The sequence below is a fragment of the Stenella coeruleoalba genome, assembly GCF_951394435.1.
Source record: "Stenella coeruleoalba genome assembly, chromosome: 7".
In the NCBI taxonomy this organism is placed as follows: domain Eukaryota; kingdom Metazoa; phylum Chordata; class Mammalia; order Artiodactyla; family Delphinidae; genus Stenella; species Stenella coeruleoalba.
In genome coordinates, this window is record NC_137153.1 from 122,858,454 (window position 1) to 122,886,176 (window position 27,723).

The window sequence follows — 27,723 nt, forward strand, 5'->3', positions numbered from 1 at the left end:
AGTGTAGGGGATCAGACCAGAGAAGGGAATGCTGGGGCTTCCTCAGCTGTGAAATGTTTATCCAAGGTGCAAGTCCCTGAAGTTTACTGCCGTCTGGGTAGTGAGGAGGACCTGGTGCTGTCCCTTCCAAGGAGATTTCAGGGCAATCTTTGTTCTGACTGATTTCAAATCAGAGAGGTGGGAGAAGATTGGAAACGTTAGTTTGGTGAGTCATAGCCAGATATTTGAGGAAACTGGAAGAATTCAGGATCCAGCCCAGTTTACAGGTACATAGCAAAACCGTAAACATAATTATTAGGATTAGAATCTAATATCTCTAAAGGGACAAACATATTTTTTTTTCTCTACAATACCCCCACTTTTTTACCAAAGATAATCACAGTAAAACTAATTTGTCTGTATTAAACTTGGCCTGATTATTTGTATAAGTGCAGCAAGAAGAGTGACTGATCATTTGAGTTCTTCTTAAGGCTGCTTTGTTACAAATTTCCATAGGGAGTCTCAGACTGAACTCTCAAAAGCCTTCAAAGCCAGGAAACCACACCAAGGACACGGCCATCAGATCTGACCTGTGACGCCTTTTCCATCAAAGCCCAGCCCCGGCTGGGGCTGCAGTCCTGGCGTGGCCTCCCCACTTTATTCCCACTGGGGGTCTCAGCATGGTGTCTGGAGGAAGCTGGTGTTCCCACTGTGGGTGGGAGTGCTGAACGACATGGCCCGGCGGGGAGGGGCTCTTCCCATCCAGAAGCTCAGCTCTCCCTGGACACCAGGTGCTGCTGACCTGGCCCCGGCCCTTGTCCACTCTGAGGACACCTTGGCAGGCAGCCCGTAGGGGGAGATGCACTGGCTTGTGGTGCCTGCAGGGCCGAGGCTGCCCTGTCCCAGGTCCTCTGGGCACAGGTGTGCACCCTGCCTGTCTACATGGGTGGCTTCTCCTTCTAGAGGCTCCAAAGGGAAAGACATCAACACCATCAAGTCCCTGAGGGTCCTGCGTGTGCTGCGGCCGCTCAAGACCATCAAGCGGCTGCCCAAGCTCAAGGTGCGAGTCTGGAGCGGGGCCGTGGGTGTGTGTGTGTGTGTGCTCATGTGTGCGTGTGGGCACACATGCACATGTAGATTGTGCGTGTGTGCGTGCATGTGCACACGTGTACATGTAGGTGTGCGTTGTGGGGTGCACATGTGTAACTGGCCTGGTCCCCTGCAGCTTCCCGCGTGGGGTGAAGATGAGCAGGGCTGAGGGGAGGCCCTGTGTCGCGTGCGTGGGGTGGGCTCTCGGCTCTGTGACCCTCCCCGAGGGGCTCATTCTCCGCAGTGTCCTGTAAGGCTCCTCTTCCTCAACCCAGGGGTGCCCGATGGGACAGCGGGTTTCATCAGCAGCTGGAGTGCAGGGGGAGGGGCTGCGGAGAGAGGGAGGTGGGCTCACAGGGAGATGCGGGGAGGGCGGGGTTCCCGGAAGCATGGGTGCGGCTTTAGAATTGTGCTACAATCTAATAGTTGCTGAGCTGGTATCTAAACTCACTCAATCCTCCAAGACTGTGTGCAGTCGCGTTCGGAGCAGCTTGGACAGGCGGGCCGTGGAGACCCTAAGCGATGGGGGGTTACGGCAGGCAGTTTGCTTAGAGCCGCGTGTGAAGGAGTGGCTCTGGGGGTGATGGAGGCTCCGGGGGGGGTGGGCAGGGTCTGCGCTGCCAAGGCAGCTGCTTGTGTCTGGAGTGTGCCAGATGGGGTCTCGGGAGATGGTCGTGGATCTGCCTTTGTGCACAGCCAGCCGGAACCGGGGCCAGGGCAGCAGGGAAAGGCTCACTGGAGAACAGTGAGAGCCCCTGACAGGCGGCCCGGGCAGTGCTAACGGACGGGAGTCTCCTCTGGTTCACGGACATGCCCCAAGTCCCTGTCCTGAGCTGGCCTCCGCATCACCACTCCCCCATCCCACTTCCCACCAATAGGCAGGGGCCAGGCATGGTCCTCAGCCCGGCCCTGCCCCTTCCCTCCGCGCCAGCCCGTGGCCTGGCAGAGAGGCCCGACCCCAGCCCCAGCCCCAGGTTCCCCTCGGCATCTGGCCCCCCTGCCCGCAGCACCTTTTCTAGCACCTCCTGCGCACCCCGTCCAGTCCAGGATCACCCTTCTGGAGGAGGACGGCACAGGCAGCTTCTCACACAAGGCCGCCGGTCCCGGTCCAGACCCTTGCGGTGGTCCCGGGCCTGGGCCCCGCCCCTCACGGCTCCGCCCTCCCGCAGGCTGTGTTTGACTGTGTGGTAAACTCCCTGAAGAACGTCCTCAACATCTTGATTGTCTACATGCTCTTCATGTTCATATTTGCCGTCATCGCGGTGCAGCTCTTCAAGGGGAAGTTTTTCTACTGCACCGACGAGTCCAAGGAGCTGGAGCGGGACTGCAGGTAAACCGGGCAGGGCGGCTCCTCTGTCCCCAGCGCCGCGCCTCCCCGGCAGGACGGGCCCTTGCTGCCCGCACACCTCAGGGAGCTCCGCGTGGCCACTGCCGGGCGTCCCGTCGGCCCTCGCGATCCAGGCTGGGCCCTGAGGTCAGAGGGCCGCCCCGGGGTTGGAGGCACTTCCCCGTCCCCCCTGAGGCCTTGGGCCCCAGCAGAGCAGACAGGAGAGGCGCCTTCCGGGAGGAGCGAGGGGGAGGGTGGTGCTGTGTGGATGCCGTCCTGGACACATCACGTAATGGAATCCTGTGATCTGGGGTCTTGTGTGTCCAGCTTCTACCACTAGTGCTGTGGCCTGTGCGGTACTTCGTCCCCTTTAATGGCCAGATGTTTATTCCTTCTTAAGTTACCCCTCATTGTACTGAGCCAGTTATCTGCTGGTGGACCTTTTGGCCGTTGTGATTACTGCTGCTTTGAACACGTGTACAGCTTTTTCTGTGGATAGGTGTTTCCATTTCTCTCGAGTATGAACGCAGAAGTGAGATTGCTGGGTCACATGATGATTCTCTTTATCAGTTTCAGGAACTGCCAGACTGTTTTCCAAAGTGGCTGAACGATTTTGTGTTCCCACCAGCAGTGTCTGGGAGTTGCGATTTCTCCACGTCCTTGCCAATACTTGTTATTTCCTTTTTAAAAATATAATTACAGCCGTGCTAGTGGGTGTGAAGTGGTGTCTCATGTGGTTTGATTTGCGTTTCCTGATGGTTCAGACATGGAGCCTCTTTTCATGTGCATATTGACCATTTGTGGGTCTTCTTTGCAAAAATGTCTATTCAGATCTTTTACCCATTTTTTTTTTTTTTTTTTTTTTTTTTTTTTGCGGTACGCGGTCCTCTCACTGTTGCGGCCTCTCCTGTTGCGGAGCACAGGCTCCGGGCGCGCAGGCTCAGCGGCCATGGCTCACGGGCCCAGCCGCTCCGCGGCATGTGGGATCCTCCCGGACCGGGGCACGAACCCATGTCCCCTGCATCGGCAGGCGGACTCTCAACCTCTGCGCCACCAGGGAAGCCCCGTCCTTTTTATAACCGATTGTAATTGTTCTTAATATAGCCCTGATACGAGTCCCTTGTCAGATAGATGATTTTCAATATTTTGTCCCATTCTGTGTGTGGATGATGTCCTTTGAAGCACAAAAAAAGCTTTCAGTTTTGATGAAGTCCAATTTATCTGTTCTGAGCCCCCCTGTGCTTTCTTCTAAGAGTCTTATAGTATTAGCTCTTACATTTAGGTCTTTGATCCACTTTGAGCTAATTTGTATACATGGAGTGAGGCGGGGTCCACATTCATTTTCTGACCCGTAGATACCCAGTGCTTTCAGCACCACCTGTTGAAAAGACGGTTCTTTCTGCACTGAATGGATGACCCTTTTCAAAGTTCAGTTGACCGCAGACACAGGGGCTTATTCGGACCCTTCGTCTCTGACCTCTGACTTCCTCTGTGTTCCCGCTCCCAGGGGCCAGTACTTGGATTATGAGAAGGAGGAGGTGGAGGCTCAGCCGCGGCAGTGGAAGAAATACGACTTCCACTACGACAACGTGCTCTGGGCCCTGCTGACCCTGTTCACAGTGTCCACGGGGGAAGGGTGGCCCATGTGAGTGCCCCCCTGGCTGGTCAGGCTAGAGCAGAGGGGCAGCCAGAGTGGGGAGCGTAGACTCTGCGTCCGTCACTAAGCAAACACCCCCCGGGCTCTTGTACTTACCGGGTGAGACGTGGTCCTGCCCTTCGAGGGTGGGCAGCCCGGGGAGCAGGAGATTAGCCAAGAGCACAGCACCGTGACCTCCTGAAAACCCTTGTTTAGTGGCTGGGGGCCGGAGGGAAGATGGGCCCCTTGGCGTCTCCCTGTGCTAGCCTCTGGCCGCAGTTAAGGGGAGTCCAAGGGATGCGTGGGTTCCAGGGGCTTCCTTTGGGGCTGAGAAGACCACCCTTCAGAAGACAGGATCGATGCTCTTCCAGGTGACCCTGCTCAGCCCAAGGCTTTCTGGCGACAGGTGAAGCTGGGTGTGAGCAGGTTACCTGGTGTGAGGTGGGAGAGAGCCGGGCAGCACAGGACTGCTGGACCTCTCCCACCTCTCCTCCAGGGGATGGGACCTCAGGCACACTGAGGCATCCTCTAGGAGGTTCCCCCAGTAGCCCTGAGTATAAACCCTACTGGCGAGACAGGCCCCCGCCAGGAGCCATGGCCCTCCTGAGGAGCAGGCCTGGCCCGCACATGGCACCGTCTCTGGGCTCAGCCGCAGAAGCCTCACCTGTGACACGGGTCTCGTCTTTCCCGGGGTCGTATCCTCCTGGGCTCCCCTGATGCTTGGCGCTGGTTCTTGGCCCAGGGTGCTGAAACACTCCGTGGACGCCACCTATGAGGAGCAGGGCCCGAGCCCTGGGTACCGCATGGAGCTGTCCATCTTCTACGTGGTCTACTTCGTGGTCTTCCCCTTCTTTTTCGTCAACATCTTTGTGGCCTTGATCATCATCACCTTCCAGGAGCAGGGGGACAAGGTCATGTCTGAATGCAGCCTGGAGAAGAATGAGGTAGGCGACTCCCCTCCCACTTCGTCTCCTCGCGGGCTCTCCTTGGGCAGTGTAGGCAGGGCCCCTGGGCTCCCCTCTGCGTGGGAGCCACTGGCCAGCACAGGGCAGGGAGGGCTGCCCAGAGGAGGCCTTCTGGATGAGGGCGGGGGGTGTGCAGGGGCTCCGCAGGGTCCCAGCTCCCCCTGCTCCTTCCTTCCTGTGCAGAGGGCTTGCATCGACTTCGCCATCAGCGCCAAACCCCTGACGCGGTACATGCCCCAGAACAAGCAGTCGTTCCAGTACAAGACGTGGACGTTCGTGGTCTCGCCACCCTTCGAGTATTTCATCATGGCTATGATAGCCCTGAACACTGTGGTGCTGATGATGAAGGTGCGTGGGGCCTGCGTGGTGGATCCCGGTGCCTGTGGGGCGGGAACCCGACTCCAGCCTGGCGGAGGGTTGGCTTCCTCCTGGGGTGTGTGCAGGAGTGGGCGTCGCCCCGAGTGCTGGTCAGCTCAGGGTGCCCGCGCAACCCTGGGCCCCCAGTCGTCGTGGGCTGAGATCGTGAGAAGGTTCTGGGAGACGAGGGGAACCGGGAGGGGGTCCTCGTGCAGCAGGCATGTGTGACAGGAGGTCATCGTGAGCCCCGTGGGGTGTCTCAGGGCAGCCAGGCCTGGGGCCAACGGTGCCCCTTCCCCGGGCAGTTCTATGACGCGCCCTACGAGTACGAGCTGATGTTGAAGTGTCTGAACATCGTGTTCACGTCCATGTTCTCCATGGAGTGCGCGCTCAAGATCATCGCCTTCGGGGTGCTGGTACGTGCCTTGGCCCCTCCTGGCCTTTAGGTGTCTGCATGCTGGCTCCCCCTCTTCAGGGGACCTTCGGGGGCCCACCGTTTGGAGCTGGGGATTCCCTGAACCCCCACAACACATGTGACCCTGGAGGGGCCCCAGGGAGGGGGCTGCCGGGGGCTGCCCGCACCTCTGCCCCCGCCCTGCTCCTGGGAGCGGGTGGGGCCGGGCTCCTTCCCTCTGATGCGTGGCCTCGTGCACTCCCACCTGAGGCGGTGCGTCTGTCCACTCGCCGCCTTCTCGACGAGAGGCCACCTCCTGCAGCTCCTTGTGTGGCAGAGCCCTCACCGGCTCCACACTAACTGCCCTTCCTTCTCTCCAGAACTATTTCAGAGACGCCTGGAACGTCTTTGACTTCGTCACCGTGTTGGGAAGTATTACTGATGTTTTAGTAACAGAGATTGCGGTAAGCAGCATCTCCTGCCCCTGCAGGGCCCCAAGTGGTTTCCTTCCAGAGGTGTTCCCTCACTGAGCCTCCAGGCCCTGGTGGCGTTAGCGCCTCCTCGGAGCAGAATTCCCCACGAGCTCTGGAGATGGAAGCTCCTCTCCAGAGGCGAGTGCGGGGATGAGTTTGGGTGGGGGGAGGGTGGGTGTCCTCTCGGCAAATGCTTTTTCTTGGCTAAGAAATTGGTTCCCAGGAGGTCTTCCAGGCTGGTGGCCTGAGAATCACCAGGAAGCTCCATGGTAACAAGTGACCAGGAAGATAAGGATCTCCTAAATTTGTGTTTATCTAATACATGCACATCTAACAACTGGTGCCAAAAAGATACAAACTAAAACCAGTAAGAATTTAGAATATTTTAAAGTATTAAGTTTGTTTTACATATACGTGGGGTGTGTGTGTGTGTGTGTGTGTGTGTGTGTGTGTGTGTGTGTGTGTGTACACATGCTGGAGATTCTTATTCTTACTAAAATACATGGATTATATCTAAAAACTGACTGAGGGCTAGAACATGAACTTGTCTCAACAAATTTGAAAGAGTCTGAGTCATAAAGCGGTATTCTTTCAGCACAGCATGTTAAGTTAGAACTAAATGGCAAAAACCACATTTATTTTTCTTAGGTTGAATTCTCTAGGAACAGACACCAAGGCGAAGGTTCTTATAGAAGTTATGTCTTAGGACGTGTTCTGAGGCAGAACCCGCGGAGAGAGGTTTGGGGAGGTGGATGGGGAGAGAAGGACCAGAGGTGCCGGTGAATTGCGTCATCCCCCAGGGGCTCTGGAGACAGGGTGGGTCACACCTCAGAGCTGCAGAGTTCTTACCTCTGTGCCCACCAGTCCTCGGCTAAAGGCCGTGCCCGGGGTGTCGATTCCCAGACACCCGAGCGCCCCAAGGGCAGGCGAAGCAAGCTCTGGCCGCCTGCGCTGCTGCGGGTGAAGGGCCACGTGCAGGGTGGGGGCATCTGCTCGCAGCCCTGGCTCAACCTGGCTCTGCCCACGCCTCATGTCGGGTCCCGTTGCTGTCTTCAGGGTGGTGCTGCTCACGACTTCTGGGAGGAGAGGGTTGATAGGAGGAGCAGGGCACCTGCTGCTGTGCTGGGGACTCGCGTCATCGCCGGGGTCCCCTCACCTCTGGCCAGCCCTCTGCTGCTCTGGTTGCTGGTCTCGCCAGGTGACCCAGCCCTCTGTGCTGTGCGGCCCGGGCCCTGCTTGCCATTCCCTGTGTGGCTCTGGCTGCTCTGATGGTCCAGGCACAGTTCAGACTGGTCCCAGGAACCTCTAGAAAGGCCCCGGGAGCCCCTGATTTCCAGACAGACTTCTCCCTGCCCCTGTGCAGGGGCAGCTCTGCCCTTCACACCCTGGCCAGCGTGGAAACTCTGGGGAACCCAGAGCGACAGGAGCCACCACGGCCTTCCTGTGTCCCACAGTGGAAGTGGTCTCCAGCCCCTTTGAGTCAGGACCCCGAGATGCGCCTAGCCTGAATTTGTGGGGATGGTGACACAAAGTCCCAGCGGGCTGCTGGAGTCATGGTGACAGGGGCCACCTCCGCTTTGGCCCCTTGCTTCCTGGATCCATGCGGTTTACAGGTCAGGCACCCAGTATGTCTGTTGGCCGTCAGTTCATCTTGAAGTGCAGCACCCTGAACCCCCTGAGGTGCCCCATCAGGCCAGCTCTTTTCTGTGCCTGTAAGAGGCCATCTCAGCATTTTATCAGAGCGACACCTCCTGAGCGATGTGGAGTGTGACACGCCGGCGGGTCCTGGGTCTCCTGCTCCTTTGCCCGCCCTCCGCTTGCTCTGAGTTGATGGCATGTGGCATCCCCTGTTGGTAAATCTCTGACGCTAGGGCATCAGCAGAGGCAGGCCCGCACCCAAGATATGAGTGATCCTCGTTGAGACAAATCACTGTTGCTTCTGGGTGAAGGTTCTCAGGTAGGCAACTTACCACCAAGTGGCTGAGTGACAGCTCCAGACGTGGTTCCCTGTAGAGGCCTAAAGGTGGTCTCTGCTCACTACGAGCTGGTGTTCAGTCGTGGCCGTGGCTGGATCAGCCTTGCCAGGCGCAGCCTTTATCCCAGCCGTCACAGTCACTGCCTTTGTGGGTCTGCCGTGTGAGCGGGGGCTGGGAAGACAGAGGCTTGCTGACATCTGTTGTCCACACAGCCTAAGGCGCATGGGGTTTTCGTGTCCCTACGGCTGTAGGTGTCCGGGGTGGACGTTAACATGTGATGCCTAGACCTGCACATGGTGCCCATTCCCACATCCAGAGGTGGCCTCTGCCACAAGCTTTGTTCCCTCCAGAGGCCTGACCAAGCTGTAGCCTTTGCCTGGGACCCTGTGGTCCTTACCACCAGCAACTTCACGCACGCACACACACACACGCACACACACATACTGTGGCGGATGGGGCACATCGCCAGAGCTCTGCCTCACCGCCGTCTTTCAGGCCGCCGCCGCCTGGGGCTCTGGTGAGGCCTGCACCAGTGCATTAAGCCAGTCCTCCATAACCAGGTTGGAGCTTTCCTCGACATTTAGTGATCATCCCATGATGTGCTGGGGAGGGGTGAGCTGAGGAAGAGACAGTGGTGCCGCAGAGGTGAGCGGTGTGGGGGCCAGGCCAGCCGTCGTGTGACGGCGCCCTCTAGGCTTGCCCAGGTGTGGCCCCGGATGTAGCACTTCCACAGTGCACTGGGCTGTTGCTGGGCGGGTGGCACATGGCCCATGAAGACGAGCCGTCTGTGGATGAAATCCAGAGTAATCTAAAATGGATTAAATGTGAGATTGCTCAAGTAAGTTTGCCGCGTTTCATTACGGCGCCAGCAGTCCTGACAATAGACCTGACAAGGTACGCGTGCAGGACCTCTTTGTGGAAAATTACTAAGCTTTATTGGAAGATGCTAAACGAGACTTGAATAGATGGAGTTATACATGATGTTAATTAGTAAGTAGTGTCGGTGCCATAGAGATGACAGTTCCTCCCAACTGATCTGTAGATTCAATGCGATTTCAATAAAAACACCAATGATTTTGTTTTTCTTTTTGTTTGTTTGTCTCTTTGTTTTGGAATTTGACAAAAGCTGCTTCTAAAATTTATAAGGAAGAGCAAAGCCTCCCAAGTAGCCAAGATGCCTAATAGTAAGAAGGTGCCCCTGGGGCCGCGCCAGGGCGGCGGCTTCCTGCAGAGCGGTAGCACTTTAGACCGCGTGGGGTAGCCCAGGAGCCTGGACTCAGGCCCACTCGCGTGTGACCGTCTGTGGGCGTAGCTAATGATCAGTACAGGAGAAAGAGGAATTGGGTCTTGGCTTGCACCATTCACAAAAGTACTGCAAATGGAGGAAAAGACTTAAATATAAGAGACAGAAACTTTAAAGCTCTTAGAAGAAAATACAAGAGATTATTTTTAAGACCTTGAGATAAGGACTGATTTGTTAAGCAAAATATATATATAAAGCACCAGCCATAACTGGAAAAAAAATTGTATAATATAAAATTTCTGTGTATTAAAAGGAGAAAGCCCAATCCATGAACAGGGGAAGGATATTTGCATCACATTCCTTCATGTATACGCGTTAAAATGTTTATGCAGTGCCTGTCATGTGCTAAGCACTATTCTAAGTGCTGGGACAAAAGATGAAAATCCCCGCTTATTCTAATGGGAAAGACACATGGTGTCAGACAGTGACCAGGGAGAAGGCCAAGCAGAGGGGGTGTGAGACACTGGGGAGCCGTGATTGTGTGCCACTGAGACGGCGACCCCAGGTCAGGAAGTCTGGACTCGCAAGGAACCTGAGCAGGTGCCAGCTGGGGGGCAGGGAGTGCAGAGACCCCACCAGGGGTGAAGAAAGGGTGGACGCTGGGGCTGCACAGTGAAGACCTTGCAGTCGGTAAGCCTTGGCTTTTCTTTTGAGTGAGATGGGAGGATTTGGAGGGTTTTGTGGAGAGGAGTGGCACGACCTGGCATCTAAGAGCACAGCCCTGGCAGCTTTGTTGAGAATATTGTGCAGGGCACAGGCAGAGGCAGTGAGACCAGTCAGGGCTGTCTTAGCTGGGTTCCCCCAGAAACAGACCCTGAGACAAGAATGTGGTGCATGTCGTTCACCTGGAAGCCAGCAGAGAGGCCGGCAGCCCAGGAAAGGCGCTATCAAGTCAGCTACCGTTACTACCCCAGGGCTCTCCCAGCAGCCGCTGTCTGCTGCGGGTTGAAGGCTGCTGCGGGGAGGGGGCCAGAGAATTATTTTTTCAGCAGTTCACCCTTCATTAATGTTAGGGCCTGGGTATTGTGTCCTGGCCTGGGAAAGCTCTCAGAAACAAAGATGTAAGTGCTGACAACGGGGCAGTGGGCCTTGGAGGATGTGTGTGCGGCCGAGCGTTACTGCTGTGAGCCAGGAGAGGAGCTGGGAGCTGGGATGTGGTCAGACATCGTCAAGTTCTGGGTGTAATTTCCAGGTAGAGCTGCAGATGGGTCGGACGTGGGTGTGAAAGATGAGGCAAGGATGGCATCATACTTTGTCGTCTGTGCGCTTGGAGAAGTGGGTTGTCATTCACTGAAAAGGGAGGGAATTGTGAGGAACAGGTTTGCCGAGGACGGTCCGGCTGCACCTTGTCCATGTTAGAGTTCAGTCCTGCTGTCCTCCCAGGAGTCGTCCAGCGGGCAGCCGGAGGAGACGCAGGCCAGTGACGTACGGCTAGGAATCGTGAGCCTGTAAGATGAGATGGGATGAGATCCATGGGGGAAAAGAGCGTGAGGCCAGCATGTAGTGAGCAAAAGGCTGGAGGGCGGAGGCCTTCCAGGCTCGCGGTGGAGGTTAGCGTCCAGAACGTGCAAGGCTCTTCTGGGAGCAGAAGGTACGGTGGGGCATCTTCCAAAATAGAAAACACAAGTGGCCACAGAAAGATACTCAACCTTACTTGTAATCAAAGAAGCACAAAGTGAAACGGCACTGAGATGCCATTCCACACCCAGCGTTTGTCAAACAGAAACCCTGAGGCTGCCGGCTGTAGGCGAGGATGTGGACACTGCTGCTGGGTGTCGGTCAGCTCGGCCTCGCTGGAGGGGCGGGCGTGTGTGCCTGCCCAGGGTGCCTGGCGGAGGAACCTGGAGACGTTTTCACACGGATGTTCATGGCAGCGTTGTTCGCAGCAGCAGCGGCAGAAGTGGTTTATTGACACAGTGAATGGCACCCTTATCGAGAGGATGCTTCCCCAAGGCGGTGTTTGCTCAGCGTGAGAGCACAGGTTTGCCTGAGCCCAAGAGGGCCACGTGTAGTCTAATCCCGTCACAGAGTTAAGAACAGGCAAGTATAAACGTGTTTTAAGAGTTAGAGGTGAAACAGTGCAGAACAGCAGTTATTAACAAGGATTAAGGATAGTCACTACATCTGGGGAAGAGAGGCACGCAGGGCTTCCGAAGCAACGGCGACGTTCCGTTTAGGCTGGATGACGAATATATGGACCTTTTATCGCCTTTATTTAAAATACGTGTGTACATAGACTTGCACGCATTCCTTTGTTTATGCGAGTTGTTTCATGATTTTGAAAAGTCAGTGATCTGAATAATCCAGGCAAAAAGCCGAAAGCTGCCATCTTAACAACAAAACACGGTGATTTGTTCCCCCGGCTGCTGGCCTTGCAGCATTGCCCGGGCGCTGCCCCTTCGCTGTGCACCTCTTCTCACCCAGAAGTAGTTCCCCAGCGTGGTTTCTGCCTAGGCGCTCCGCCTCCTTGGGCACAGGAGTCTTTATGCCCCAGACAAAGGCATCCTGACACTGGGCTCCCAACTGCAAGGACACAGCCCTGGGGGTTTGGGCGTGTGTGTGCCCCCTCGGCAGAGGGGTGACGGCTGGGAGGGCATCCACAGGTGGGGCAGGCAGGGGTGCCCGGCGGATGTCGCAGAGGCGCTGTCTCCCAGGGGCACCTCCCCACAGAGAGGCCCCTCAGCTGCTGGAAACTCAAGGGAGGGCGGCTTGCAGATGTTCGAGAACTTAATCCCAGCAAGACCTCCAGGGTAGCCACCACCGATCCTGGACGCCCAGCAGGGCTGGCAGGAGGGCTGAGAAGCTGCTTGGTCTGAAAGCTCAGCTGCCCCGGCCACTAGTGGTTTCAGAGGGCGGTCTTCACCCTGTCCTGCCTGGAGGAGGAAAGGTGAAAGGAAGCCGTCTTGTGGGTTTCGGTGTCTGTTTTTCTTTCTCCATCGTAGTCACTTCATGTGTTACTTTGTGGATGCACTTTTTTTTCCTTAGGCAAAAATGTGAGTGTCAGTTCCCACCCCCGACTTAAAAATCACCATAGAGCAACAGTCTTAACCAGGGTCACGTAGAGAACGCACTCTAAGCAAGCATAAAACTGACATTGATTTCTTTGCCTGGAAATAAAAAAATAAGTGTCTGTGAGTCATCTTTGGATTTGCATTACCAACAGAAATGCAAATGATGCCCCTGTCTGCGTAACCTCCAGATTTCAAACATGTGTTTTGATTCGGTACATTTCAAGCAAAATATGCAAAGTTTACCCAAATCCTAAAAATTTCCAGTGAAGTGTTCGGAGTTTGAGTTTTGCTTGTGTTGGTGACTCAGTTTCTCTTTTGTTTTGTTTCTGTTCTTGATTTACCCTCACCTACCTGCTGACTCACGTCACGCAACCAACATACAATGCGAAAACCATGTCTCCGTCTGTATGTTGTGCGCCTGCCGCCCAAACATCCCAATTTGTAAATAACACGCAAATGTCCATCCGTGAAAACATCACGTATAGGAAACGGTTGGTTTCATGACTTTAAATAGTTCTTAAAACTCCTGGCTTTGCTTGCTCCGGTCCTCCTCCCTTCTGCTTCCTGTCACCCCTCGCCGCTGCCCTCCTGTGCTCAGAGCCCAGCTGCACCCGCCCCTCTGGCCTCTCACGCACTGTCCCGGCTCCTGGGGTCCAGCCGGGGCTTATGAGGGCCCCCCAGGGACCACCTGATCACAGGAACTGGCCTTGGGCTGAGAGAGGAGGTAGGGGCTTCTGAGTGAGAGGCAGGTAAGTGATGAGACTGGCTCAGAATTGGGGAGGTTTTGCAGGATGTGAGTTTGGACCTGATCCCCGAAAAGTCCATGGTTTCTGCTGCACAGTCATGTCCCTTCTGCTCTGTCTCCACCGGCAGACCGAGCGGACTCGGCTCTGCCCAGTGGCCTCTGACAAGGTCTCCTGTAGGGTCCTTCCTGGGCGTATCTTCCGTGGGGGCCTGGCTGGGGGCACCAGGCTGGGGGGTTGGCCTGAGTAGAAAGAGGGGCACTGCCCCAGGAGGGAGCAGAGGGCTGGGCCCTCATCCAGCGTCGCTGATTCTTGTGTGCCCTGGTCAGCGAGCTTGTGTGGAGCCCGTGCAGGAGGTGTGGACGGAGCCTCCTTCCGGGTGAGGGGAGAGAGAAGATGCTGGGAGCAGAGTGAGCTGAGGCCATGCCTGCAAGTTCGTGCAAAGTAGCAGATTCTGAGATTCCTGCTACAGAAAGTGAATGCTTGTGATAAAGGTTTCACAATCGGAGCAGAAAAGCTTGAGTTTTGAGAAAAGGCTGTTTGATGCTGCCGAAATACCAGGCCACATCTTTCGCACAGGCTCTGCTCGTGGCACCAGGCCTCTGCTCAGCCCTTCCTGTCCACCCGCTCTGTGCCCTCCTCTGCCTTCATGTCAATCAATGTCCAGGGTACTGTGCGTGTGTGGGCTTTCTCCACAGGCTTTCTCTCCTTTCTCTCTCTCTCCCATCATCGGTCCCCTTGAGAACGAAGCTGAGTAGGAGAGCAGCTTGTCCCACGCTCTGCTGCACCTCATCCCTGGCACGTGTGTGGTCCCCGACACGTGCACAGTGTGGGGGGGGCACCTCATTGTGCTGTGACTCTGACCAGAGGCAGTGATGCGCTTGGACGTAGGAGACGTGGGCCTCGGCCTGGGCTCCGTTTGCCTCTGTGGCGGCGTTGCAGTGCTCAATGCACCGTAAGTTCCTTTTCTCAGGGATTCCTCGCCCCCGGGCATGATGTCCGAACACCTCCATCGTGTAGAGGTGGAAGCTGGTGCTCAGTGGAGCTGGGGACCAGTGTCCCCGCAGCGTAAGTCAGCTCCGTGTTGAGGGCTGTAAAGCTGACCTTTCCTGGCTCAGAGGCAGGGGCCCTAAGGAGGGGCCTGGCTTGGAAGTAGGTGGGGTTGCTCGTGGGTACAGCAGAAACCATGGACTTGGGGGGTCGGGGCATGTTGCATCCACCTCCAGGGGGTTGGCTGAGGCCGGGGCGACGGTGCGCAGCCGGGGGAGGCCGCTGTGTGCTTGCTGCCCCTGCTGCCCTGCATGCAGTCTGCATGGTGGTGTCTGGCGGCTCGCGCACGGGTGCAGCCATGGTGCACTCAGCCTGTCACACCGTGGTTGCGGCATCTGGGGCCGCTGTCACCTCCGCCCTCACGGCTCTCTGGGGCTGGCTGTCTGTTGGCACGTGCACCTTCTCCTACGTGCCCGTGGAGCCCCGAGAGAGAAGCTGGGGAGGAGGGTTGGGACCTGGGTCTCAACAGAAAGTAGGAAGGGGCTGCGTTCAGGCATCCAGTAACTGGAACGAACAGCGCCTTCCGCTGCCCGCTGTGGCCTCCGTCTCTTCCTTCTTACCCAGAAGCTTATATTTCCCCCCAGTATTTTCAGGAAATCTTGTCTGTCCCAACCGTCTGAGCAAATTGCTTTGGTCTCGGCCCCTCCAGACCCACCTGCGCAGGTGGTTTGAAAGCAGACACCCCTGAGGTGGCAGCTCCCCCCTTTGTGTGCTTTACTGTCTTGTACAAAGGGTACCCTGGCACCGTAGGCAGTCCCCCCTTGCATCCCTGTGCCCGTCCTCCTGAGGCGACTGGCTCGCCGGAGAGTCCTCAGGCCCACGGGGCTCAGAGGGCGTGGCTATGTCTCATCCACCCTGAGGTCCTCTTGCCCCAGCGCGAGCCGGTGAGGGAGCTGCAGGGAAACGAGCACACCCTCCGGGGTCACACCCCAAGGTCCACTTCTGCCTGCGTGCTGACCTGGGCCACGGCCGGCCCTCCTCGTGCCTGCCAACTGCCCCCTCTCCCTGTGGCACTGTCCAAAACCCGGGAGCCGTCCCCCAGGGTAGCTGTTAAGCCCCTCGCCAGCAGAGACAGTCCAGAGTCCCTGGTGGGAAGCAAAGAAGCCAGCCCCCGAGACAGGCAGCGGAGGGGCGGAGTGAGGCCCGTCTCCCCACCGATGCCTCGTCCCAGCCAAGACCAGATGGGCAGCCCTGGAGGGAGGACGCGGCTCTGCCCAGGCCCCGCCGCCTCCTGCGTGAGCTCTGCCGCTGCACCTGTGCTCTCTTTTCTCTGTATTTGACCACTGTACCTGGCAGCACGATGTGTCTAGCCTGAGCTGCTTGCGTATTTCAAAGCAGCCAAGTGTGGGGAAGCTGACCTCAGGCTGCGCGTGGGCACCTGGTCTCCAAGCAGACAGGGCAGGAAGCCGCCCGGGCCCGCGAGCACCCCTGCCTACTCACGGACGCCGAGCAGGGCCGTGCCCCCGAAAGGGATGGCCAGGAATTCAGGCGCCCCTGGGCCAAGGTGGAAGCCTCGCTCCCGGGTCATCCGTGCAGTCCAGAGACGGTTGGGTTCGTTTGTGCCTGACTTCGGCCCTTTGGATGAGGGGGCCGTGCGAGATGGCTTGGGCTCTCTGGGGCAGACACCGGATAGTGGGCTGCAGAGGTGTCTTCCCTGGCGTGGGCAGCAGGACCGACACCACCTACGCCTCCTGCGGTGACCTGCGTGCGGGCACCTGCCCAGGCCCGGAGGAAGGGCCTGCCTCTCGGCTGGGCCCCAGGCAGGCCGGGGCTTTGCTGGCCGTGTGGCAGCCCTGCCCCTGGGCGGCTGGGCCGTGCCCTGTGAGAGGCCGTCAGTGTTGGAGGCCTGGCTTCAGGCATCCTCCCCTTCCACGTGGCAGCGGGGGGGGTGCTTCATGGGACTCTCCTCTGCCCCTCCCTGTGGAGGGCGTTTCTCTGATTTGCTGCATGGGAAGCGGTTTGCAAAGACAAGCTTCACTCTTGGAAGGTTTCCTGGTGGCTGATTGCTGCTTAGACTGTGAAGCGGGGACTTTTTGTTCCGTTCTCTCTCTTCACCCGCTTTTCTTTGGGGCACGGTGACTTGGGGAGGTGGGGTGGGGCGTGGCCCCCCTGCGCCTGTGGGAGGCTGGTCCCCGAAGGTCAGAGCATAACCTCTCTTCCCTGCAGAACAACTTCATCAACCTCAGCTTCCTCCGCCTCTTCCGCGCCGCCCGACTCATCAAGCTGCTCCGCCAAGGCTACACCATCCGCATCCTGCTCTGGACCTTCGTCCAGTCCTTCAAGGTGAGGCTGGGCGTGGCCAGGCGCGGCCTGACCCCTCCCTTGTGCAGGCTGGGGGGCTTCTGCCGCCACCGCCCGAGCGCCCTCCTCGGGAAGGCCGGGGCGGGGCCCACACCTCCCGTGGCCCCCGCTGTCCCGTGATGGTTTGAAAGGACGCTTTCACACCTCCCGTGGCCCCCGTTGTCCCGTGATGGTTTGTAAGGACGCTTTCACACCTCCCGTGGCCCCCGTTGTCCCGTGATGGTTTGTAAGGACGCTTTCACACCTCCCGTGGCCCCCGTTGTCCCGTGATGGTTTGTAAGGACGCTTTCACACCTCCCGTGGCGCCCGTTGTCCCGTGATGGTTTGTAAGGACGCTTTCAGGTTTACGGAGAGTATCTTGTTTATGCTCACCAAGGGCTGAGGTGGCTTTTATGGCTTGCTTTGTAGATGAAGGAGTTGACAGTAGCTTGGTGGTCATCGGGGTGGGTCTGCAGTCAACTGAGGCCAGTGTGGCCCCGGAGACCCAGCCACCATCCGCTCTGCCGATGAGGCTCAGGCCAGGGGGCAGGCCTCTCTCCTGGAGCTGACCTGTCCTCCCTCCTGGAGCTGACCTGCCCTCCCGTGTCTCTACAGGCGCTGCCCTACGTGTGCCTGCTCATCGCCATGCTGTTCTTCATCTACGCCATCGTCGGCATGCAGGTGGGTGTGCGCGGGGCCATCGCACGATAACGATGGCACGTTCGCACTTCGGCAACGTTTCTATGAGCCAGGTGCCGTTCTAAGCGCTTTATGAACTTAATCCTCAGAAAGACTCTTCTGTGGCTGAGGCCAAGCAGTGCCACCCTTTGTGGGCAGATGCCCGGCCCTGCTGTCTAGTGGAATCCTGCTGGGGTGTGCTAGGGCGCTGGTGGGCACGACTGCTTGGGTGCTGGGCACCCACGGCGGCGGAGTGTTTGAGCACATCTGCAGGACGCCGAGAGGCCTGCGGCGCAGCAGCTGGTCATTCTTTTGGCCCAGCAGCACTTCTGAAGGACAAGCGTCCTGATCCTGTACCGGAGATTATATGCTGTTGAAGGAAAAAGTCAACAGGATCATACCAGGTCACTGTCCTGGTCAAAATTAGCTTTTGCGTAACTTACCTTTATTTTGTCAAAGAACGCTTTGTCAGCTATTTGGGAAAATGTTTAAAATACACAAAGCAGTGTCCCAGTTGATACTTTTGGCATCTGGCCACTTTCCAGTAGTAGGGATGGGAGATGGACTCAAATGTTAATTTGTAGTGGAAGGAGACAGTGTCTAAAGGTTAGCTGAAAACTGATTTTTAAACTCAATTTCCAGGGGTTGAAAAGTTGTCTTGCTTAAAATTTGCTGAGATCTGATGCTGTTTAAAACAAACATATATTTTTTCTTGCTTTGGTATCTGGGCATACAAAGACATATGTCACTGATCTTTATTTTATTTTATTTTTTATTTTTTTTTTTACATCTTTATTAGAGTATAATTGCTTTACAATGGTGTGTTAGTTTCTGCTTTATAACAAAGTGAATCAGTTATACATATACATATGTTCCCATATCTCTTCCCTCTTGCGTCTCCCTCCCTCCCACCCTCCCTATCCCACCCCTCCAGGCGGTCACAAAGCACCGAGCTGATCTCCCTGTGCTATGCGGCTGCTTCCCAGTAGCTATCTACCTTACATTTGGTAGTGTATATATGTCCATGCCTCTCTCTCGCTTTGTCACAGCTTACCCTTCCCCCTCCCCATAGCCTCACGTCCATTCTCTAGTAGGTTTGTGTCTTTATTCCTGTCTTACCTCTAGGTTCTTCATGACATTTTTTTTTCTTAAATTCCATATATATGTGTTAGCATACGGTATTTGTCTTTTTCTTTCTGACTTACTTCACTTTGTATGACAGACTCTAGGTCTATCCACCTCATTACAAATAGCTCAATTTCGTTTCTTTTTATGGCTGAGTAATATTCCATTGTATATATGTGCCACATCTTCTTTATCCATTCATCCGATGACGGGCACTTAGGTTGTTTCCATCTCCGGGCTATTGTAAATAGAGCTGCAATGAACATTTTGGTAAATGACTCTTTTTGAATTATGGTTTTCTCAGGGTATATGCCCAGTAGTGGGATTGCTGGTAGTTCTTTTGGTAGTTCATATGGTAGTTCTATTGGTAGTTTTTTAAGGAACCTCCATACTATTCTCCATAGTGGCTGTACCAATTCCCATTCCCACCAGCAGTGCAAGAGTATTCCCTTTTCTCCACACCATCTCCAGCATTTATTGTTTCTAGATTTTTTTGATGATGGCCATTCTGACCAGTGTGAGATGATATCTCATTGTAGTTTTGATTTGCATTTCTCTAATGATTAATGATGTTGAGCATTCTTTCATGTGTTTGTTGGCAGTCTGTATATCTTCTTTGGAGAAATGTCTATTTAGGTCTTCTGCCCATTTTTGGATTGGGTTGTTTGGTTTTTTGTTATTGAGCTGCTTATAAATTTTGGAGATTAATCCTTTGTCAGTTGCTTCATTTGCAAATATTTTCTCCCATTCTGAGGGTTGTCTTTTGGTCTTGTTTATGGTTTCCTTTGCTGTGCAAAAGCTTTGAAGTTTCATTAGGTCCCATTTGTTTATTTTTGTTTTTATTTCCATTTCTCTAGGAGGTGGGTCAAAAAGGATTTTGCTGGGATTTATGTCATAGAGTGTTCCACCTATGTTTTCCTCTAAGAGTTTGAGAGTTTCTGGCCTTACATTTAGGTCTTTAATCCATTTTGAGCTTATTTTTGTGTATGGTGTTAGGGAGTGATCTAATCTCACGCTTTTACATGTACCTGTCCAGTTTTCCCAGCACCACTTATTGAAGAGGCTGTCCTTTCTCCACTGTACATTCCTGCCTCCTTTATCAAAGATAAGGTGACCATATGTGCATGAGTTTATCTCTGGGCTTTCTATCCTGTTCCATTGATCTATCTTTCTGTTTTTGTGCCAGTACCATACTGTCTTGATTACTGTATTTTTGTAGTATAGTCTGAAGTCAGGGAGCCTGATTCCTCCAGCTCCGTTTTTCGTTCTCAAGATTGCTTTGGCAATTCGGGGTCTTTTGTGTTTCCATACAAATTGTGAAATTTTTTGTTCTAGTTCTGTGAAAAATGCCAGTGGTAGTTTGATAGGGATTGCATTGAATCTGTAGATTGCTTTGGGTAGTAGAGTCATTTTCACAATGTTGATTCTTCCAATCCAAGACCATGGTATATCTCTCCATCTGTTTGCATCATCTTTAATTTCTTTCATCAGTGTCTTATAATTTTCTACATACAGGTCTTTTGTCTCCTTTGGTAGGTTTATTCCTAGATATTTTATTCTTTTTGTTGCAATGGTAAATGGGAGTGTTTTCTTGATTTCACTTTCAGATTTTTCATCATTAGTGTATAGGAATGCCAGAGATTTCTGTGCATTAATTTTGTATCCTGCTACTTTACCAAATTCATGCCAGAGATTTCTGTGCATTAATTTTGTATCCTGCTACTTTACCAAATTCATTGATTAGCTCTAGTAGTTTTCTGGTAGCATCTTTAGGATTCTCTATGTATAGTATCATGTCATCTGCAAACAGTGACAGCTTTACTTCTTCTTTTCCGATTTGGATTCCTTTTATTTCCTTTTCTTCTGTGATTGCTGTGGCTAAAACTTCCAAAACTATGTTGAATAAGAGTGGTGAGAGTGGGCAACCTTGTCTTGTTCCTGATCTTAGTGGAAATGCTTTCAGTTGTTCACCATTGAGGACGATGTTGGCTGTGGGTCTGTCATATATGGCCTTTATTATGTTGAGGAAAGTTCCCTCTATGGCTACTTTCTGCAGGGTTTTTATTATAAATGGGCGTTGAATTTTGTCGAAAGCTTTCTCTGCATCTATTGAGATGATCATATGGTTTTTCTCCTTCAGTTTGTTAATATGGTGTATCACGTTGATTGATTTGCGTATATTGAAGAATCCTTGCATTCCTGGAATAAACCCAACTTAATCATGGTGTATGATCCTTTTAATGTGCTGTTGGATGCTGTTTGCTAGTATTTTGTTGAGGATTTTTGCATCTATGTTCATCAGTGATATTGGCCTATAGTTTTCTTTCTTTGTGACATCCTTGTCTGGTTTTAGAATCAAGGGTGGCCTCATAGAATGAATTTGGGAGTGTTCCTCCCTCTGCTATATTTTGGAAGAGTTTGAGAAGGATAGGTGTTAGCTCTTCTCTACATGTTTGATAGAATTCGCCTGTAAAGCCATCTGGTCCTGGGCTTTTCTTTGTTGGAAGATATTTAATCACAGTTTCAATTTCAGTGCTTGTGATTGGTCTGTTCATATTTTCTATTTCTTCCTGATTCAGTCTTGGCAGGTTGTGCATTTCTAAGAATTTGTCCATTTCTTCCAGGTTGTCCATTTTATTGGCCTAGAGTTGCTTGTAGTAATCTCTCATGATCTTTTGTATTTCTGCAGTGTCAGTTGCTACTTCTCCTTTTTCATTTCTAATTCTATTGATTTGAGTCTTCTCCCTTTTTTTCTTGGTGAGTCTGGCTAATGATTTATCAATTTTGTTTATCTTCTCAAAGAACCAGCTTTTAGTTTTATTGATCTTTGCTATCGTTTCCTTCATTTCTTTTTCATTTATTTCTGACCTGATTTTTATGATTTCTTTCCTTCTGCTAACTTTGGGGTTTTTCTGTTCTTCTTTCTCTAATTGCTTTAGGTGCAAGGTTAGGTTGTTTGTTCGAGATGTTTCCTGTTTCTTAAGGTAGGATTGTATTGCTATAAACTTCCCTCTTAGAACTGCTTTTGCTGCATCCCATAGGTTTTGGGTCGTCGTGTCTCCATTGTCATTTGTTTCTAGGTATTTTTTGATTTCCTCTTTGATTTCTTCAGTGATCACTTCGTTATTAAGTAGTGTATTGTTTAGCCTCCATGTGTTTGTATTTTTTACAGATCTTTTCCTGTAATTGATATCTAGTCTCATAGCATTGTGGTCAGAAAAGATACTTGATACAATTTCAATTTTCTTAAATTTACCGAGGCTTGATTTGTGACCCAAGATATGATCTATCCTGGAGAATGTTCCATGAGCACTTGAGAAAAATGTGTATTCTGTTGTTTTTGGATGGAATGTCCTATAAATATCAATTAAGTCCATCTTGTTTAATGTATTATTTAAAGTTTGTGTTTCCTTATTTATTTTCATTTTGGATGATCTGTCCATTGGTGAAAGTGGGGTGTTAAAGTCCCCTACTATGAATGTGTTACTGTCCATTTCCCCTTTTATGGCTGTTAGTATTTCCTTTATGTATTGAGGTGCTCCTATGTTGGGTGCATAAATATTTACAATTGTTATATCTTCTTCTTGGATCGATCCTTTGATCATTATGTAGTGTCCTTCTTTGTCTCTTGTAATAGTCTTTATTTTAAAGTCTATTTTGTCTGATATGAGAATTGCTACGCCAGCTTTCTTTTGGTTTCCATTTGCATGGAATATCTTTTTCCATCCCCTTACTTTCAATCTGTATGTGTCTCTAGGTCTGAAGCGGGTCTCTTGTAGACAGTATATATATGGGTCTTGTTTTTGTATCCATTCAGCCAATCTGTGTCTTTTGGTGGGAGCATTTAGTCCATTTACATTTAAGGTAATTATTGATATGTATGTTCCTATTCACATTTTCTTAGTTGTTTGGGGTTCGTTATTGTAGGTCTTTTCCTTCTCTTGTGTTTCTTGCCTAGAGAAGTTCCTTTAGCATTTGTTGTAAAGCTGGTTTGGTGGTGCTGAACTCTCTCAGCTTTTGCTTGTCTGTAAAGGTTTTAATCAAATCTGAATGAGATTCTTGCTGGGTAGAGTAATCTTGGTTGCAGGTTTTTCTCCTTCATCACTTTAAATATGTCCTGCCACTCCCTTCTGGCTTGCAGAGTTTCTGCTGAGAGATTAGCTGTTAACCTTATGGGGATTCCCTTGTGTGTTACTTGTTGTTTTTCCCTTGCTGCTTTTAATATGTTTTCTTTGTATTTAACTTTTGACAGTTTGATTAATATGTGTCTTGGCGTATTTCTCCTTGGATTTATCCTGTATAGGACTCTCTGTGCTTCCTGGACTTGATTAACTATTTCCTTTCCCATATTAGGGAAGTTTTCAACTATAATCTCTTCAAATATTTTCTCAGTCCCTTCCTTTTTCTCTTCTTCTTCTGGACCCCCTATAATTCGAATGTTGGTGTGTTTAATGTTGTCCCAGAAGTCTCTGAGACTGTCCTCAGTTCTTTTCATTCTGTTTTCTTTATTCTGCTCTGCAGTAGTTATTTCCACTATTTTATCTTCCAGGTCACTTATCCGTTCTTCTGCCTCAGTTATTCTGCTATTGATCCCATCTAGAGTATTTTTCATTTCATTTATTGTGTTGTTCTTCATTGTTTGTTTCATCTTTAGTTCTTCTAGGTCCTTGTTAAATGTTTCTTGCATTTTCTCTATTCTATTTCCAAGATTTTGGATCATCTTTACTATCATTATTCTGAATTCTTTTTCAGGTAGACTGCCTATTTCCTCTTCATTTGTTAGGTCTGGTGGGTTTTTATCTTGCTTCTTCATCTGCTCTGTGTTTTTCTGTCTTCTCATTTTGCTTATCTTACTGTGTTTGGGGTCTCCTTTTTGCAGCCTGCAGGTTCATAGTTCCCATTGTTTTTGGTGTCTGTCCCCAGTGGCTAAGGTTGGTTCAGTGGGTTGTGTAGGCTTCCTGGTGGAGGGGACTAGTGCCTGTGTTTTGGTGGATGAGGCTGGATCTTGTCTTTCTGGTGGGCAGGTCCACGTCTGGTGGTGTGTTTTGGGGGTGTTTGTGGACTTATTATGATTTTAGGCAGCCTCTCTGCTAATGGGTGGGGTTGTGTTCCTGTCTTGCTAGTTGTTTGGCATAGAGTGTCCAGCAGTGTAGCTTGCTGGTCATTGAGTGAAGCTGGGTGCTGGTGTTGAGATGGAGGTCTCTGGGAGATTTTCACCGTTTGATATTATGTGGAGCTGGGAGGTCTCTTGTGGACCAGTGTCCTGAAGTTGGCTCTCCCACCTCAGAGGCACAGCACTGACTCCTGCACCAAGAGCCTTTCATCCACATGGCTCAGAATAAAAGGGAGACAAAGTAGAAAGAAAGAGGAAAGAAAGAAATAAAAAGAAAGAAAGAAAGAAGATAAAATAAAATAAAGTAACATAAAATAAAATAAAGTTATTAAAATAAAAAATATTAAGAAAAAAAATTTTTTTAAGAAAAGAAACAGATAGAACCCTAGGACAAATGGTGGAAGCAAAGCTATACAGCATAAATCTTGCTCTCGAAGCCCACCTTCTCAATTTGGGATGATTCGTTGTCTATTCATGTATTCCACAGATGCAGGTACATCAAGTTGATTGTGAAGCTTTAATCCGCTGCTCCTGAGGCTGCTGGGAGAGATTTCCCTTTCTCTTCTTTGTTCTCACAGCTCCAGGGGCTCAGCTTTGGATATGGCCCCGCCTCTGCGTGTAGGTCGCAGGAAGGCGTCTGTTCTGCGCTCAGACAGGACGGGGTTAAAGGAGCCGCTGATTCGGGGGCTCTGGCTCACTCAGGCCGGGGGGGAGGGAGGGGCACGGAGTGCGGGGCGGGCCTGCGGCAGCAGAGGCCGGCATGACGTTGCACCAGCCTGAGGCGCGCCGTGCGTTCTCCCGGGGAAGTTGTCCCTGGATCCCGGGACCCTGGCAGTGGCGGGCTGCACAGGCTCCCCGGAAGAGGGGTGTGGATAGTGACCTGTGCTCACACACAGGCTTCTTGGTGGCTGCAGTAGCAGCCTTAGCATCTCATGCCCGTCTCTGGGGTCCGCGCTGTTAGCCGCGGCTCGCGCCCGTCTCTGGAGCTCCTTTAAGCAGCGCTCTTAATCTCCTCTCCTCGCGCACCAGGAAACAAAGAGGGAAGAAAAAGTCTCTTGCCTCTTCGGCAGCTCCAGACTTTTCCCCGGACTCCCTCCCGGCCAGCCGTGGTGCACTAACCCCTTCAGGCTGAGTTCACGCCGCCAACCCCAGTCCTCTCCCTGCGCTCCAACCGAAGCCCGAGCCTCAGCTCCCAGCCCCGCCCGCCCCGGCGGGGGAGCAGACAAGCCTCTCGGGCTGGTGAGTGCCGGTCGGCACCGATCCTCTGTGTGGGAATCTCTCCGCTTTGCTCTCCGCACCCCTGTTGCTGCGCTCTCCTCCGCGGCGCCGAAGCTTCCCCCTCCGCCACCCACAGTCTCCACCCGCGATGGGGCTTCTAGTGTGTGGAAACCTTTCTTCCTTCACAGCTCCCTCCCACTGGTGCAGGTCCCGTCCCTATTCTTTTGTCTCGGTTTATTCTTTTTTCTTTTGCCCTACCCAGGTACGTGGGGGGGTTTCTTGCCTTTTGGGAGGGCTGAGGTCTTCTGCCAGCGTTCAGTAGGTGTTCTGTAGGAGTTGGTCCACGTATAGATGTATTTCTGGTGTATCTGTGGGGAGGAAGGTGATCTCCGCGTCTTACTCTTCTGCCATCTTCCCCTCGTCCCAAAGCCTGGTCTGTATTTTTGATGGATAGATGATGATTCGTACATTTTCATCTGGATTCGAGTTTAAGCTGCTTAGAGTTAGGGACTCATTTGCATTTCTAACCTTGAAAGAAAGAAATTAAAATGGATAGAAAACCCATTGTGATGTTTGCACAGAATTGTAAAGAGAAAGGTTCAAGTGACTATCGTAATATCAGTATAATTACTGGTTTGGAGTCATTGATGAGAGAGTGAATTTTAAAACGCTTCCCTTCTTCTGTCTGGCAGAGCCCACCAAGACTTAGCTCTGGGTCCCCCGCTTTTACTAGTCACTCTGGGAGATCCCTGGACAGGCTCAGAGCCAGAGCCAGTGCACGCTGGGCCGTGGGACAGGGATACGTTTGCCTCTCCAGAGGTTTTCTCTACCCTGGAAATGCACAGACGCTGCTGGAGCTGGAAGCCACCAGCCCCGGCAGCAGTGGTGGCGGCTTCTGTCGGGATTATCTGGCTCAGGGCAGCGTCCTGTCCCATGTGGGTGCACACGTGCACACACACCGTCTCCTGCCCGGCTGCAGCTCCTGAAGACCCAGCAGCAGTGGTCTGCAGCCTTCTTCTCCACTTCAGGTGTTTGGAAACATCGCCCTGGATGACGACACCAGCATCAACCGGCACAACAACTTTCGGACGTTTCTACAAGCCTTGATGCTGCTGTTCAGGTGCGTTGTGGGGAGGTGGCTCCAGGCTCACTGGCTTCTTCACTCAGGATGGGACCACCCCCCAGCCCTGGTCACACTGGCTTCTCCGCAGCGGACCTTTCCAGTTTCTCTTCTTTCCCTGCTTGTTCTTCCCTAAGGGCTCCTGGGCTTCAAGACAGCCCGAAGGGGAGGCCCTGAGGAGGTCAGCCTGAGAGCGCCAGGCTGGGCCCGCCTCCTCCACCTTGTCTCTGCTCCCCGGCGGCAGCTGCAAGGCCTCCAGTGGGGCTGCAGCCCGAGAGGTCTGGGAGGACAGAAGGTGTCCAAAGGGCTTTTCTTGGTGTGCCAGGCCAGGCTTCCCGCGTGCTCACCTTAGTGATTCGGGGATCTGTGCTACCAGGAGAAGCAGGGCAGTGGAGCGCTGCTGTCAGCAGCTGGCACCCGCTCGGTGGCCCAGGGAACCCAGCCGGCCAGCAGTGCCGTTCTGATGGGAGCTGCAGTTCCTGAGGCTCGGGGGTGCGGCCAAGGGGAGCACCAGGGCGGGGCCTGGAGGAGCACAGGCTGGTGTCCGCTCAGAGGCCTCCCTGCGCGGATGTGTGTGGGACGGCTCCCCCGCCATGGCTGTCAGGCGTGGACACCCGTGGGCTGGGGCTGTCCACCCGCCTGGCTTGAGAATGCACTTGTGGGCAGAGGCCAGAGAGTGGAACGTGTCTCCCTCCTTCCCCGTGACCCTAGGAGGGGAGAAAAGAGCTCTGTAGTGACTTATGGTAGAGGGGTCCTGACAGCACACCCTGCGTTGGGCCCTTTCCTGAGGTTTCACCATCTGTGTTCACTTATGTAAATGCATCGGGTGGGCTGCTGCCAGGCCCACGCTTGGGGACCCCCAGCACATCTGGCCCTATGCAGATGCGTTTTGGGCACCGTGGGAGTTCTTCTTTATATGGAGGGTGAGCTCAGGTCAGGCCTGCTTCACTGCGCTGCCTGGACAGAGTTTTCGCCTTGTTCTTTGCAGCAGATGAACAAGCATCCTTAGGCTTTTTACACTTTCCCCAAATAGTGTCGTTTCTCTGGACTTTAGCTGTTACATTAACTTTATTTCTTTGTTTATTACTAGCCTGCCTTGTGCCACAAAAGATATGAAGTGAGCCTTGGTTTTAAGCCTTTGACCTCAAAGATCTCTCTTCCTTCCTCATCTTGGTGTCACATGTGGGCACCCTCGTCATTCAGGCCTGGCACGGGCTGAACCAGCTGTTGTCCATAGGGAGTGGGCCCAGGGGCTGACCACATAGGGGCACAGGGGGGACCCAGGCCTCTGGCCCACCTGCAGGTCTGGTGCACATCTGGCCCCTGGCGCAGGCCTCACACACAGAAGCAAACGTCCACGCAGGAGGGGCCTCTGTGGGAGCTGCTCGGGGTGGGGGTATTCTTGATGTGTTCAAGAAGCAGTAGAAGCTGGGGTGGCTGGTGTGGGGTGAGGTCAGGGAAAGGGCAGGCTGTGGGTAGTCATGTGGATTTTACCTTTTGCAGGGAGTGAGGGGGTCACTGAGGGGTCATTGATCTTATCCCTGGGCTGCTGGTGGGGAGTGAGCATCCAGTTAAGAAGCTGCTGCAGCAGCCCGGGGCGGGGAGGTAGCACGTGTCTGGCTGGTTTGAAGGCCGATGAGCTGATGATCAGGACACGGTGAGAGAGGAGGCGAGGGTGACACCCGCGTGTTTGGCCTGAGCAGAGGGAAGGGTGGAGTCCCTGTGTCCTGAATCCAGGAAGACTGGGCGGCGGCTGCCGGGGAGGAGATCGGAGCCCACAGAGGGGAGCTCGCCATGGTGCTGACTTCTGGTGCGGTGGATTCTTTCCCGTAGCTAGTGCTTTCCCAGTTATGATCAGCTTGAAAAGCTAATGCCAGAGGCTTCTT

At 53.0% G+C, this 27,723-nt stretch overlaps 1 protein-coding gene across 3 annotated transcripts in view; it reads left to right on the plus strand.

Moving 5' to 3' along the window:
- CACNA1B (calcium voltage-gated channel subunit alpha1 B) overlaps positions 1-27,723 on the plus strand; it is a gene marked incomplete at its 3' end in the record, with an annotated part of 192,444 nt that overhangs the window by 138,593 nt on the left and 26,128 nt on the right. For all 3 annotated transcript variants that reach the window (XM_079927741.1, XM_079927742.1, XM_079927743.1), the window contains exons 25-34: positions 943-1,039; positions 2,238-2,398; positions 3,903-4,040; positions 4,774-4,975; positions 5,180-5,344; positions 5,659-5,769; positions 6,128-6,211; positions 16,470-16,586; positions 17,199-17,264; positions 25,746-25,837. In XM_079927741.1, the coding sequence (XP_079783867.1) occupies positions 943-1,039; positions 2,238-2,398; positions 3,903-4,040; positions 4,774-4,975; positions 5,180-5,344; positions 5,659-5,769; positions 6,128-6,211; positions 16,470-16,586; positions 17,199-17,264; positions 25,746-25,837 (1,233 nt within the window). The remainder of the gene's footprint in view (positions 1-942; positions 1,040-2,237; positions 2,399-3,902; positions 4,041-4,773; positions 4,976-5,179; positions 5,345-5,658; positions 5,770-6,127; positions 6,212-16,469; positions 16,587-17,198; positions 17,265-25,745; positions 25,838-27,723) is intronic.